The sequence below is a fragment of the Micromys minutus genome, assembly GCF_963924665.1.
Source record: "Micromys minutus genome assembly, chromosome: 22".
NCBI lineage: Eukaryota > Metazoa > Chordata > Mammalia > Rodentia > Muridae > Micromys > Micromys minutus.
The window spans coordinates 9,285,374-9,299,198 of NC_137957.1; the positions used below are offsets into that span (position 1 = coordinate 9,285,374).

Consider the following 13,825-nt stretch of genomic DNA (forward strand, 5'->3'; position numbering starts at 1 on the left):
CCCCCACTCCCACCTCCATAGGTAGCAAGTTCACCAAAGTCCACATGTTTGAATCAGTGGGATTTTTTTTTTTCAAAACCTATTCTGAATGATGGTTCTTAAGTGTTTCAACCTTCCTTTTACCCTGCCACCCACCAGTGGAAGTGGGCCCGTTTAGAAAGGTTCTTTGGAGCAGCTTCCATCTGTGTTGTCTGGAAATCAGCAGTTCAGGTCACAGGTCAGCAGCGGCAGCTCCGTCCACTCACAAACACTTCACATATACACCAGCCGTCCATTTTGGCAGAGTCAGGATAGCAAACAGGAGTCCGAAATGGTGGCACTACCTCGCAGAGAGAGCCGGGCCTCAGCCCCCACTCAAGTCAGCAGGAGGGACCAGGAGGGACCAGGGGAGAATGCCAGGAAAAGTTCTTGGCTGTGCCTCTCTCAGGGAGTGGAAGAGCAGCAAAGATGCCACACCCACAAGCAATGCACAGCTAGCTCTGTGAGCAAGCCAAGCCCAGCCTCCATCACGAGTCCTATTTATACCCTCCGGACATCACGTGTCCTCTGTGTGGTTTTTGCCTCAGCACAGGGCAGGATGCCCCAGAGAAGGGGGGCATTAGCGTGAAGAAGTAAGAGTGGGTGTGTGGGTGGTTGTGGAGAGAGGAGACCGGGAGGAGGGGAGGACCATATTAGAAATGTAAGTAAATAAAAATAATTAATTAAAAAAGATTAAGGCAGACTAGTGAAGGAACCAGTGGGGTTTGGGAGTGAGTTACAGGTGTACACATGACTCAGAAGTAGTTGTGTCCCCTGAAAGCACAGTACAGAAGCTCCCTGAAGCGACACAGGCCTCAGACCCTCCTCTCCTCTGGGCAGCCCTGCTCAGCACTCCTGCCAAGGCAGTTGGCTCAGCTCTGTATCCTTGGGTAGGGCCCCGGTGGGTGACAGTTCCAGCCTTCCCCAACTTGTCAAGTGTGCTGGCCCCTGGAGTCGCATGTACCTCTCCTCTCTGTCCCCTGGAGAAATGTGTCAGTGCAAACGGCTAGAGAACAGTTTCAGTGTACCAAAGCATCCCCGCACTGGTCAGCTTTTACCACGGTGACAAATTACCTCAGGAAATTAACTTTAATGGAGGAAAGATTTATTCTTATTTGATCCTTCAGAGTCTAATCACCGACACCTCATTCTTTCGTTAGGGACCACAGTGAGAACTCTGAGGCAAGGAGGCACGGGACGCACTGTACCAAAGATGCTCACAATGGGAGCCGAGAAGAAAGGCAGGGAAGGCCACAGTCTCAGAGTTCTCTACAAGAGCGCACACCAGGGAGCTAGCTTCCTTCCCTTAGTTCACAAGTGAAAGGTCCAACAGTCCGGCAGAAGCACCAAAGGCAGCCAGCTTGCCTCCATCACTACAACACCCGGGGATGTTCAGCTTCCAGCATCAAACTGTAGAGTTTCTGCAGAGGAAGTTTGCAGGCCGTGAGCGTTTTGGAACTTGAGTGCTCTCGACTGTTTCCATCCTTCAGAATATGTAGACACGCTGGATAGGATAAAAACATCAAGTGGGTTTTCTGTGGCTTATCGTATTCCCTGAGTACATAATTAAGGAGTCTTATCTCTGACCCCCGTGTACACGGTGTCAGCACCGGCGGTTAGATCTGCAGGCTCAGGTGTTACTCGGGCCAAGTGTACTAATATCACCGGAACTGTCTCACTTTAAAAATAGAGTATCAAAATATTTTTTGAAATTAAATTGGTTAATAAATGCTTACCGGAGATGATAAGGACTTATTTAACAACAAGAATTTACCGAGGTATATCCCTTTATCCACAGTATTTTAATAAGCAATAACTACATTACAGGTTAATCTGAATATTATGCAGTTAGGTTGGTAGCATAAGAGATCAGAAATTTGAAGTGTTTTTCACTCTTTAGAATTAAGTAGTTTTATTTTAAAATTGAACAGTTTTTCCACACTACATTTTGACTATGACCCCTTCCCCCAATGCTCTCACATGCTTCCTATCTCTCGCCTCAATGCACATCCTGTCTTTCGCTCTTTAATTAGAGAACACACACATTTCCCAAACGAGAGAGAACCATATAATGAAATAGCATAAAATAAAAGCAGGTAAACCTGAATGGGACAAAACAGACAAAGAGAAAAAAAAAAAAAAAACAGCCAAAGATAAAGCACAAGAAACATATATAGACCCCAAAGCATAAGGCTCACAGTCAAAAATATGTGTTTGCATGTGTGTGTATGCCTGTGTGTGTGCATCTGTGGCCTCATGCATGTGTGCCTGCCTGTGTGTGTATGTTGTGTGTGTGTGTTGTGTGTGTGTGTGTGTGTGAATGTGTGGTGTGTGTGTTTGTGTGTGTGTGGTATGTATGTGGGTGTGTGGTATGCAGTGTGGTGTGTGTGTGTGTGTGTGTGGTATGTGTGTGTGCATGCCTGTATGCCTGTGTGTGTGTGTGTATGTGTGGTGTGTATGTCCATGCATGTGTGTGTGCATGCCTGTATGCCTGTGTGTGTGTGTGTGTATGCCTGTGTGTGTGTGTGTATGGTGTGTATGTGTGGTGTGTGTATGCATGCCTGTATGCCTCTGTGTGTGTGTGTGTATGGTGTGTATGTGTGGTGTGTGTGTGTGCATGCCTGTATACCTCTGTGTGTGTGTGTATGGTGTGTATGTGTGGTGTGTGTGTGTGTGGTATGTGTGTGTGCTGTACGTATGGAGGGCAGAAGACAACTGTTGTTAATCAGCTCCACTCCACCATGCAGTCTCCTGGGACTGAACTGAGGCTTTCGGGCTTGCTTACCAACACCTGTACCTGTGGTGTCTTGCTGACTCCAGTTTCGACTTCATGTCGATGTGTTTGGCTCTATCCCCACGTCCTCCCTCTCTATTTAGTTTGGAATAACTTGTTATTGCACTGTGTATTCTTGGAAATAAGAAACATACCATTTGAAGATTCTCAGTTTAACTAATTTCTCAACACTGACTCTCCCAAATATAACTGGAGACACATTTGTCATTTCCTTCTTAAGTTCTTCTAAAAGTGTAATATCAGACTGCTTTAAAAATTTTCAACATATGACTAAGCAATATACATACTATAGAGCTAAAAAGAAAACAATGAAACATAAAATATAATAAATTTGTATTAATTATGGTGTCAGCCGAAAGTTGAATTTTTTGATTTTTCCAAATTATTATTATATTTCATGCATTTTCTATATTGTCTAAAACTAGTATAGCTACAAAAACCTCTACAACAGCCAATAAAAATAATAAAGTTAACTCATATAAAAGTACAGTTGTATCTCTGGGATTCATGAAATTACAATATCATTTAAATTAATCAGGCAGAGGTTCACATAGAACAGTAACAAAAATAAATATGCACAGTTTTTAATAATAACTGCCAGACTGTTTTCGTTCTGGGTTTTGAATTCTAATTTCTGTTATAGACATCATTAAACAGCAACTATCCAGCTAGTTTGCAAAGAAGGTGCATTGGACACCAGGCTCAGTTATGCCATTGTCCTCAGTGACATGGAGACTCATTTTGATAAACATTCTAAACAAACCGTGTAGCCCAGAAACCATACAGCATTCATTTGCCCTTTAAAGTAAAATCTTTCTGTGAACCCGTATCTTATAATTAAAGTTGGTGAGATACTATTATTGACCCCATTAAAAAGATGCAAGGGGCCCTCAGCTTCCTGCCTCTGTGTTAATAAAGGGGACATTATAGTATGCACATCCGACCCAGAAAGAGCATACCAGAGGATCTCTCTGTGTGCCTGTGGGTAGAACATTCAAAAGGAAAATCCAGACCATGGAATCAGAGACCTCAGGTGCTTTCTTATGGTAGGGTGGACCCCAAATGAGGTACCATGTTGCAGGTGTGTGGAATCCCTGAGTGCAGAACATGTTTGTACAGTTGGCTCTGAGCCCGCTAAGACTGCACACACACACACACACACACACACACACACTCACAAGCCACACCCTTCACACACACAGAAGAAAGCTTCTGCTGTGTAGTAGTTAGCTTTCTCCCTGGCCTTTCAGTTTATGTTTTCTTCCCATGATCAACTGCTTTCAGCTTTCACCTCTTAATAATCAAAGCTGTATATCCAACATTTGTTTTGCTTTGATTTTCTAATAATTACCAAGGTACAAAAATACTGAGTATGTCAATAAAAATCACGCCATATTTATGTTAAGGGTAGTACTTTTAGCAACTATCAAGGGCAAAAAAATCACAAAAATATAAATTTACCATGAACTGTTATCTCTCGTCTACTAGGTTGCTTTAGTCTCCAGTAGAAGCGAAGAAATGCCGTCGGATTCTTCCCCACCGATTCCAAACCCACCTCCTCCCGATGGAGGGTGGGGCTGGGTAGTAGTCTGTGCATCCTTTATCTCCATTGGCTTTTCCTATGCCTTCCCCAAGGCTGTCACGGTATTCTTCAAAGACATCCAGGAAATATTCCACACCACCTCCAGTCAGATCGCGTGGATCTCCTCCATCATGCTGGCTGTCATGTATGCGGGAGGTAAGGTTCTCGGCGCGAAGGGAGTTCTGCAGTAAGAGCGTTCCGTTCCCTATCCCTACCCAGTGCGGATCGACTGTGTCCGTAAACTAAACTCCCACACGTCGATCAGCTGAAATCCATCGAAGAGTATGATTAGAACGTCGTGTTTAATGGTTGGTGGTGATTTAGCATGACTTATCTGTCTGCTCTATTTTGAGTCTTAATGGATTATTTGTTAGGATGGAGAATTATGTGTATAAATGAGGCTTGTGGGACTAGCAAGGTTCCAAGCGATTCTGCTGTTTGGTTTGGAGTGACCGCCATGAACTGTAAGTCATGAGAGCCATAGCTGACCAGTGTGCTTTCTTTGGAGTGAAAAGGAAATCTATGTTCCTGTCAGCTGCTAAGGCCAGAACATACTCCGCTCGGTATTGCCCAGAGTGGTACCTCCTACCATCTTTTTCTGCAGATGCTCACACTGTTTTACATGGAATAATTCCCTACGGTTTCAGGACTCGAAACATGATGTCGCTTTATTTAATCAGCTGCTTTCAATTATATTGTTAGAGTCTGTGTTTAAATGGGAGTGCAACCCATGAGAGAGAATGAACCCATCCAAGCTCCTCACACCGGAGTGTGAAGTAATGAACGTCTCTCCTTATCATGTGACCTGTTGTCTTTGAAACCTTCTCAACAGCAGACCAGACTTTTATAGATTATTTTTTTCTTCTCATATAAATCATTACTTAAGATGTATGGGTTTTAGAATTCTCATTTGTCAACTGGTAATTTAACTTCAAGGGACAGTTATAGAATCCAAACACAAGGGTTTGGAGCTATCATTTAAATGATCCGGTGCCAGTTTCTCTTGTATAAGGAAAGGTAATGTGATTCCCAGCGATGGGCACAGAACGTTAGCATTAGCAATAATAACCAGTGTTTATCGGAATTTGCTCTTGGCCAGGGCCTCATTCCACACTTGATGAGTGTGATATTTCCTCTTAAGAACCCAAGAGATGATTTTCTTCTTTCTGGTTTGGGATGAAAGAATTATACAAACTAGTTTCCCAAAGTGGCTCTTTTCTGGACATGCATCCCGAGCCTTCCGACATTTAGCCGGTGTGCTCCCGCATCTCTCCCTGTATGGGACAGAACGGCAGAGGCAGGCCAGGCCAGTTCTGAAAACCCAGTGCCTTCTCTTGCTTTGCGTCACTGATACTTGTTCCATGTGGCCTGGAGGCGTAGTGAGTACTCTGTAAGATGCCATCTCTCCAACGCTCTACCGAAGGCAGTATTTGGTGCATAAGGAATCCCACCATGTGATAAGTGTGTTGTTGTGAGTCTTTGCTTTCTACCTTCTATATTTTAATCATTCCAGATCAATCAGGATTGAGTAAGATTGACATGTGAAACCGTTGAGTTTTTATTGAGTATCAAGAGTAGCATTTCAATCCTGTTTGAGCTCGTATTTGAAAAACTATGATTTTTTTAAAAAATAACTCTTAGAACAAGTTTTGGATGCTTGTTTTAAGAACTGCACTCAATATTTCTTTTTTTCTATAGAGAAATGTTTGATATTGTGCAGTGCATCATGTTCTCCCATAGCTCTAGTGTTCTGTGATGATGCGCCGCTCAGCTAACGTATTTGCCTTAACCTGACAGGACAAAGTAAGTACTAAGACACATCCAGTTTCCCCCCTGCCTCTTCCACGTACCTGAATTGGAAGCCTCTAGAGACTTGATATCAGTCCACTGAGTTTGGACATCAGGTTCTGCTTTACGGTTCACAGCTTTCTCTCAAAAATATTCTTGACTTAGAGTCATGAATCAGAATTTGGTGTAGTTAACATCTACTCCTGTGTCACCTTCTCTCAGCCTTTTACACACCATCCACACTTCTCTGTGGCTTCAGGACTTGTAAGCCCATTGAGGCTCACTCAGTGCTTCCTGGGGTACCTGTCCTAACACCGTGACCTGTGCTGACCTCTAACCGTACGCCCTGTCTGAGGCAAAGAGAAAGCTCATCTTCCACATTCAGCGTCCAGCCTTGGGATTTATGAACTTCATTTCTGACTACATTATACTGGTCAGAACTGATTATTGCCTTATGTTGAGGTTGGGGTCACAATAACCTCGGGCTTCCTCTAAGATCCAGTATGTCTTGGACAGAATTTTTAACTCAACAGTCATTGTCCCCAAGCAAGGGAGAGCTGGTTTGTAGAGGTGTCATGGTCATGGCATAGACTTTGAGGTACATAGATGAATGGGGGGGGTATAAAATGATAGAAAGACCTCATTTAATTCAATATTTTCATTTTCTAAAATTAGTGTGATGTCTTAAGGAACATTTTGCTAGGCTTGTCATGTATAAATGGTTTCCTCTTACAAATACGTTTATTTTCTTTTTAAGACGTGTATGGTATAAATTTTAAGAGGCACAAAAGAGAACTTTGTTTTGAAATCATGTCTCATATATTCTATGCTGGCCTTGATCTCATTTTATAGTTGAGGATATAAGGAGATCTTGAACTTCTGTCCCTACATTCAGTGTATGGGGTAGCAGTGTGCCCTAGCATGTGCAGGGTATACAGTCTGGGGTCAAACACAGGCATAAAGACTGGATAAGTTCTCCACCAAATGGAATGCATCTCTACCCCTCAAATAAATACTCTAGAAATCAATAAATAAATACAATGGTAATTTGGTATTTATAATTTGGGGGAAATCATTAAGGTATTTAGAGTAATAGAAGAGAAAAGCTCTGTCTAAAGTGAGAAAATGATTTAAGGCACATAAAAACATTGCGCGTGTAGGAGCTAATGATGGTGAGATCTAGAAAAAAAAAATCCAAGTAAGCCCTTGGAACATTGCTCCAAACACTCAATTATAGGGGCTGCCACTGTGTGCAAGTCATTGCTGGCTATGCAGAAAATAGTACGTATAACATGTCCCAGGCTTTTGTGTGGTGGGAGGAGGACACAAAAACCATTAAACTGTAACACACACTGCTCCATGTAGTGTATTCATTCACATCATTGATTATACTGTCCACATTTTATGTCTTATCCTTATAGCCAAGCTTTTATCTTTGAGTAAAAACACTTTGTGTCAGGCTTGCTGGTGCACACCCAGAGTCCCAGGACTCAGGAGGCAAAGGCAAGAGGAGTTTCACAAGTGTGAAGTTCACTGGGCTCTGTGGCAAGTTCTAAGTCAGCCAGGACTTTGCCTCAAACAAATAAAGGGACCAGATGTAGTGGCACATACCTAATTTGGATCCAAGCTGCCGAGGCAGAGGCAGGCAGATCTCTGTGGGTTCAAGGTGAGTTGGTTTGAAAAGAAAGCTTCAGAACATCCAGGACTGTGTAGGGAGACCCTGTCTCAACACCAAACCAACCAAAACAAAACATAACAACAAACAAACTATAACTTGACCCACGAATAAATGAATGAATGATCCAGGAGGTCTCTTGGGAGATGGTGTCTTGTAAATACATCAGGGATGCTTCATTTAGGATATCTCAACAATATGTCTAAACAAGATGTAAACCATTTCAATACCAGCTGACATTCCAGTGTGGACAGGGACATCTCACAGAGCCCCACCTCTAGGTGAGAACGACTAGCAATTGATAACTGACAAGAAAGGGTGAATCAGTATTCCCTGGGAATGAGCCTCCATGTTGCTTAAGGTCACCTATTACCAGGTTGTCAGTCCCAAGATGTGCACATCCAAGGGACACATCCAAGGGACACTTTGTACTCACTTGTGCATGCTCAACAGGAATAATTAAGGAGAGTTCATGAGTCAGAGTCAAAAGGAGAAGTGGGAGCAATGGAAGGAAGGAAATGGAGGAAGCAAGATCATATTTGAATTAAAAATGCTCACAGTAATAAAATATGAAATTAAACGAAAATAAATACATTTCATACTAGTAAAAGTAGTACATCTTCACATTAAGAATTTTATATTAAGAAATTATCTGGATAAACATCACAGCAACTAATTTGAAAGGGGTATGACTTGGAAAGAGCACAAGGAGCGGCATATAGGATGGTTTGATGGGAGGAACGGAGAGGAGAAATTACATAAGTTTATTATTATCAAAAAGGGAAAGGAATACATTTATAGGTCCAAGTAACAGAAAATGATCAGTCCAGACAACAGGGCACATGACAGGACAACAGGACAGTAGGACACATGGTGATGGAGTCACAAGAACTGTCACATCACCCTAGACTGCACTAGTCTTTAATGATCTCTCATTGATGGGTCACTGACTAATCTACCGGAAGGTAAACAGAAAGGATGCATGTGTGTAAGCTCATGATGAAAGGCGCATGCCTTTAGAAGCAGTGCTTTTAATAAGATGTATGTTGCATACTGTACAATTCATTCATTTAACTTGTAAAAATCAATCAGCTTGTGGTACAATCTTAATGCTGTATAAATACGACCCCAGTTACTTTGAGAATACTTTCATTACTTCAGAAATAAATCCTATACCTTCTCCCTGTGACTTCGGTGTCTGTCTTTATAGATGTGCCTAGTGCCTACTCTTAACATTCTCATGCATGACCTGTCTCATTACCTGCTTTCATTTGCAGTATAATGTGTGTGTGTGTGTGTGTATGTGTGTGTGTGTGTGTGTGTGTGTGTGAAGAGTAAAGGTCAAAGGACACTCGCAGGGTCCAGTTCTTTTTCCAGAATATGGGTACTGAGTGTTGAACTCAAGCTGTCAAACTTAGCAACAAGCTCCTTCACCTACTGAGCCATCTCATGACCCCTGTCATTTCCAGTGTCTACCAAGATCTCTTTGAGTTGTAATTGTGCTAGCAATCCACTGCTGGCCACTTGGATACCCAGTCAGACACCATCACAAAAACTCACTCTTTCTCTTCAAGCAGTTGGCAATCAGGGATGGATGTTCAGGGATGAAGAGCTCCTGTCTCCTTTCCTCTCTTAGCACTGGGACGTTTTCTGGCTTGGACCTGTGCAGGCCCCATGCACACTGCCATGGTCTCCATTTGTACGTGTGTTAGTCCTCTTATGTCTGGAAGGGACTTCCACGGTGTCCTCTGTCCTCGCTGGCTCTTAGCATCTCCCTGCTGTTGTGCTCCACAGTTCCCTGGTCCTCAAAGGGGAGGAGATCGGTGGACATCCCCTTTAGGACTCAGTGTTCAAATCTCTCACTGTCTGCCACTGTGGAGTTCCAAGTCTCCTTATTAGTCGCCATCTCCTGTGAGAGGTGGTTTTTCAGGAGACACACACCCATGGGCACAGCAGAGTGTTGATAGGAGTCATTATTTAATCAATACATTCCTTTATCAAAACAATAGTGTTTGTTTTTCCCATAGGCACAGGGCCTATCTTCTCTCACATTCTTGGCCTCACAAGCAGTAATGAAAATAAACATTTCTTTTTCAGTAATTTAGTAATTTAGAAGTCAGATTGATTTGATCAGTTAGGGCATAGGAGTTAGTATTTTTACCCGTCAATAGATTCTTTTTCCAAGTGTGATTGAAAAAATGTTCTGCAGTGACTATTAAGTCTTCTATCAAAAGTGAATTGTTCTAGGCCTCACACACAATTCTATTTTATCATGATTTCCGTCGGTAAAGAAATTTAACACACATCTCTGAAACTGCTCCAGTTTATGTTTAACATCACAGTTCCTTATAGAAGGCAAACTCAATAACTGATTCAACATATTTTGACTTTTTTCCTATGTGGGGAAGACCTCTGTTTATATAGGCTTTACTTGGTTGATGATTATAAATAAATTCACAGACCATGAGGTGAAAAGGCAGATAGTTCAGTGCAAAGCGTGAGTCTCTCCCAAGTTACTGAGGTTATGTTCAACACAGTGCTGACTGCATTTGCCTAGAGAACATCTAAGAACTGACATACTCATTAGGGCTTTGCCGTCCACCTATTAATCACTGCAGTGGGGTCACGTGGAAATATAGAGTGTTGTTCTGAGGTCTGGCCTGCGATGTCAGGGCTGGAGCCTCTTGTAGTAATTAGTTGGCATCTGGGCTTTGGTAGCAAGGCATTATCTTCCCTTCTGATGTCTAAATTAAAAATGAAACTAATAACAGGTATGCAGAAAAGGTGGAAAACAATGCAAATTACTTTGATACATTGTTACTTCATCCTTAGAATAATGGCACTAAATTACAGCACCCCATCTGGCTGCCCATATGGTCTCCCGGAGTTCTAGCAAATTCCGGCAAATAGGTCAAGCTGAGTGGTCATCCCATTAATACAGCACTAAGCAGAGGTAGACAGTGTACACTGGTCCTAACTGCCTGCGTTATTTGATGACTGTGGGATTTGTTGCATGAACAGGGATGGAATAGGACAGCGGTGTTGTGCGGCCCTTGTCTGTTGCCCTGCTGAGAGGTAACACAATGGTGAGAGCATGCAGGACTTCCAAATACAACATTTGAGAAGCTGATCTATATGATTATTGATTATTTATGCTTTCCCCTCTAATTCACTTCGAAGGGGAAAATGCCAGCGGTCATTCTGGTGAACAGAATAGGCACTGGCCCCCTGGAAACTAGATCTGTTTGATGAGATATTTGAAAACCAAATGATGACAAAGAATGGGCATTGTTTTATTATGCACCACTGTGAACAAGGAAACACACATTAAACCATTGAACCCATTGTCCTGGAGGCTGGGACACAAAAGGTTTTAGCACAGATTTGTGGACATAACAAACAATGTATGGCTGTTCTTTTTAAGATTTAAATAAAGCCATGATAGCCCTTTGCCTTGTGCTTTATAATAACCGCATTAATGTAATTCATGTAATAAGCTCTATCTGCAGCAGTAAAAGCAAAGGTAGTTCTGCTCTTGTGTTTGGTACATCTAGGACTTCCCTCTTAACTTTCCAAACCCCAGAAGGTCTACCAGGTGCATTTAGATAATCATATACGTATTGTGCACATGTGATTAATCTAGATGACCATCCTTGAACAAGAATTTGCTCAGTGGGCCATATTGGCATACACCAAGCACATTGTGCATATATTTGGTCCTGAGGTGATAGTGCCCACTGTTTCCTGCACACCAGTTGCATAAATATCTTTTAGTTGTCATCAGAGACAATGATATCTAGATTACTCAATGTTACAAAGAGTGATAAAGTCTTAAATGATTAACTTGTTCATTGACTTATTTTGTGAATGTCCACTCTGTATCTGTTGTGTGAAAAGCATAGCCAAGTTGAAACTTTAATGGCCCATCAGATGCTTAGCTTTCAAAATGTCTTATGTAGTTGTGGCTGTGCTGTGGATCTGTGAAGGAGCAGAGTTAGCGTCACAAAATCTGGTGGTGAAAGCAGATCATGTAGCTGCGTGACCAAGCAGTATCTCAGAGCTGAAGGATGAAGATTATGCCTTCACCAGAGACCTGTTTGAGGCAGAGTAAACAATGTATAGAAAGGTTCCAACAGAGCAGAGAAGGTTCCAGAAACCCAATAGAGATTAAGACGGTTGCTATACAGTGGCAAGTTGGAGGAGGAGGAAGACAGAAATGATCCTATGCCCAGTGGGCCTCTTGCTTTGTGCCCTCATAGACATAGGAAACCTCAATATGAATACAGGAACTGAGGCGTTGTGTGGCTCTCCCAGGACAGCCAGAAAGACCACAGCAGAGCAAGCAGCTTAAGCCAGAGGAATTGCTTTCATGGTTCTGCAGGCAGGAAGTCCAAATTTCATGTTTCAGTCCAGTTGGTCCTTGGTGAGGTCTCTCCTTACCTTGCAGGTAATCACCTTCTTGGTGTTTCTCTCGTGGCCTTTTCTCTGTTCGTACCTCATGCCCATGTTAATCTATCCCTTTCTGATAATTATTACACGATTAGTTTACTACAAATAAAACAATGCTGGAAACAAGTCTGACCTCTAATCCTCTGACTGTAATGTCTGTGCTTCTGTTAACTTTTCTGTCTAGTGGCCATATAATCTCTCAGCCTCATACTCCTCCTTATTCTTTCGACCTCCTCTGTGTTGTTCCTGTGATGAAGCTGAATATATTCTGTAGATGTTTACTGCCACAGGGCATGTCTGACCAAGTAGTACAGTCTAGGGAGGACAGTCACTTTGAGCCCGTTTGGTATTTCCTCACATTATTATTGCCTTTAGTCATAATAGACTAAATTCTTTACTAGGTTTTGTTTTGTTTTGTTTTGTTTTTTGTTTTTTTGTTTTTTGTTTTTTGTTTTTTTTTTTAAATCTCCTCCTCTATGCTAGCAACCTTCATGAGTTCGGCCTGTATCTCCTTTAAAGTATGGCCCAGGCTTTGGAAGGCACAATTAGTTCCCATGCCAATAGAAATACATCATTTGTTTTGAAAAGGATTCATCATGGTAACATGAACTTTCATTCCAGAGATAAAAATGAAGACAAATATAAACCAATGTGGTATATATACACTTAGGGAAAAAAAATCTCTTCGCAGTAATTCTTTAAGTATGTCGCCTATAGCTCCACATATTTAATATTTTCTTTACCACACGGGGAAGTATGAATGAGACTCCGCTCCCCCTTCCCACCCCAATAGGCTCATGCATTTGAATCCTTGGTCCCTGGGAAGAGGAACTGTTGAAAGACTTAGAAGGATTAGGAGGTGTGGCCTTGTTAGAGGAAGTGTGTCTCTGGGAGAGTGCTTTGCCATTTCATCAGCCAATGCCAGGCCCAGTCTTTCTCTCTCAGCTCTGTCACTCCACCAGCTCCATTCATGCCTCGCATGATGAATGAACTAAGCCACTGGAACTGTAAGCAAGCCCCCAGTGAAGTGCTTTCTTTCATGAGAGTCGCTTTGGTCATGGTGTCTAGTCACTTCATGGCAACTGAGCATTGACTACCATTTAAAATTAGTTATATTCCAATCCCAGGTCCCATTATAATCTTTAAGATGTTGTTAAGCTCAAGATATTATCTCGAGAAATAGCTTCTCTCATCATCAGCATCGTCATCATCATCTTAGTGATCAATCTAAGCACCCCTCCTTTCAGTACTCCACCTTCTCACCATCCCTTATTCCTGTGGGCATATCCTCACTTATAATGATGAACAATTTCAGGAGTCAGGTCCATTTTATAATATCCTATTTTCTCCCCACAAGGGCCCTATCCTCTACTACCTGACTTTTTAACAACACAAGCATCACAGTCTTTAGTATTACAACATTCTATTGACCTTCTGTTACCACATCGCTGCTCTCCAGTTTCACGGCACTGAACTAGATAAGCAATTGTTACTTCCTTGCATACTTGATAATCTTCTT

General features: G+C 42.1%; 1 protein-coding gene across 1 annotated transcript in view; it reads left to right on the forward strand.

Moving 5' to 3' along the window:
* Positions 1–4,330: 4,330 nt before the first annotated feature.
* SLC16A7 (solute carrier family 16 member 7) overlaps positions 4,331–13,825 on the forward strand; it is a gene marked incomplete at both ends in the record, with an annotated part of 54,800 nt that continues 45,305 nt past the window's right edge. The window contains 1 exon segment of the mRNA XM_080935643.1: positions 4,331–4,550. Within this exon segment, the coding sequence (XP_080791769.1) occupies positions 4,331–4,550 (220 nt within the window).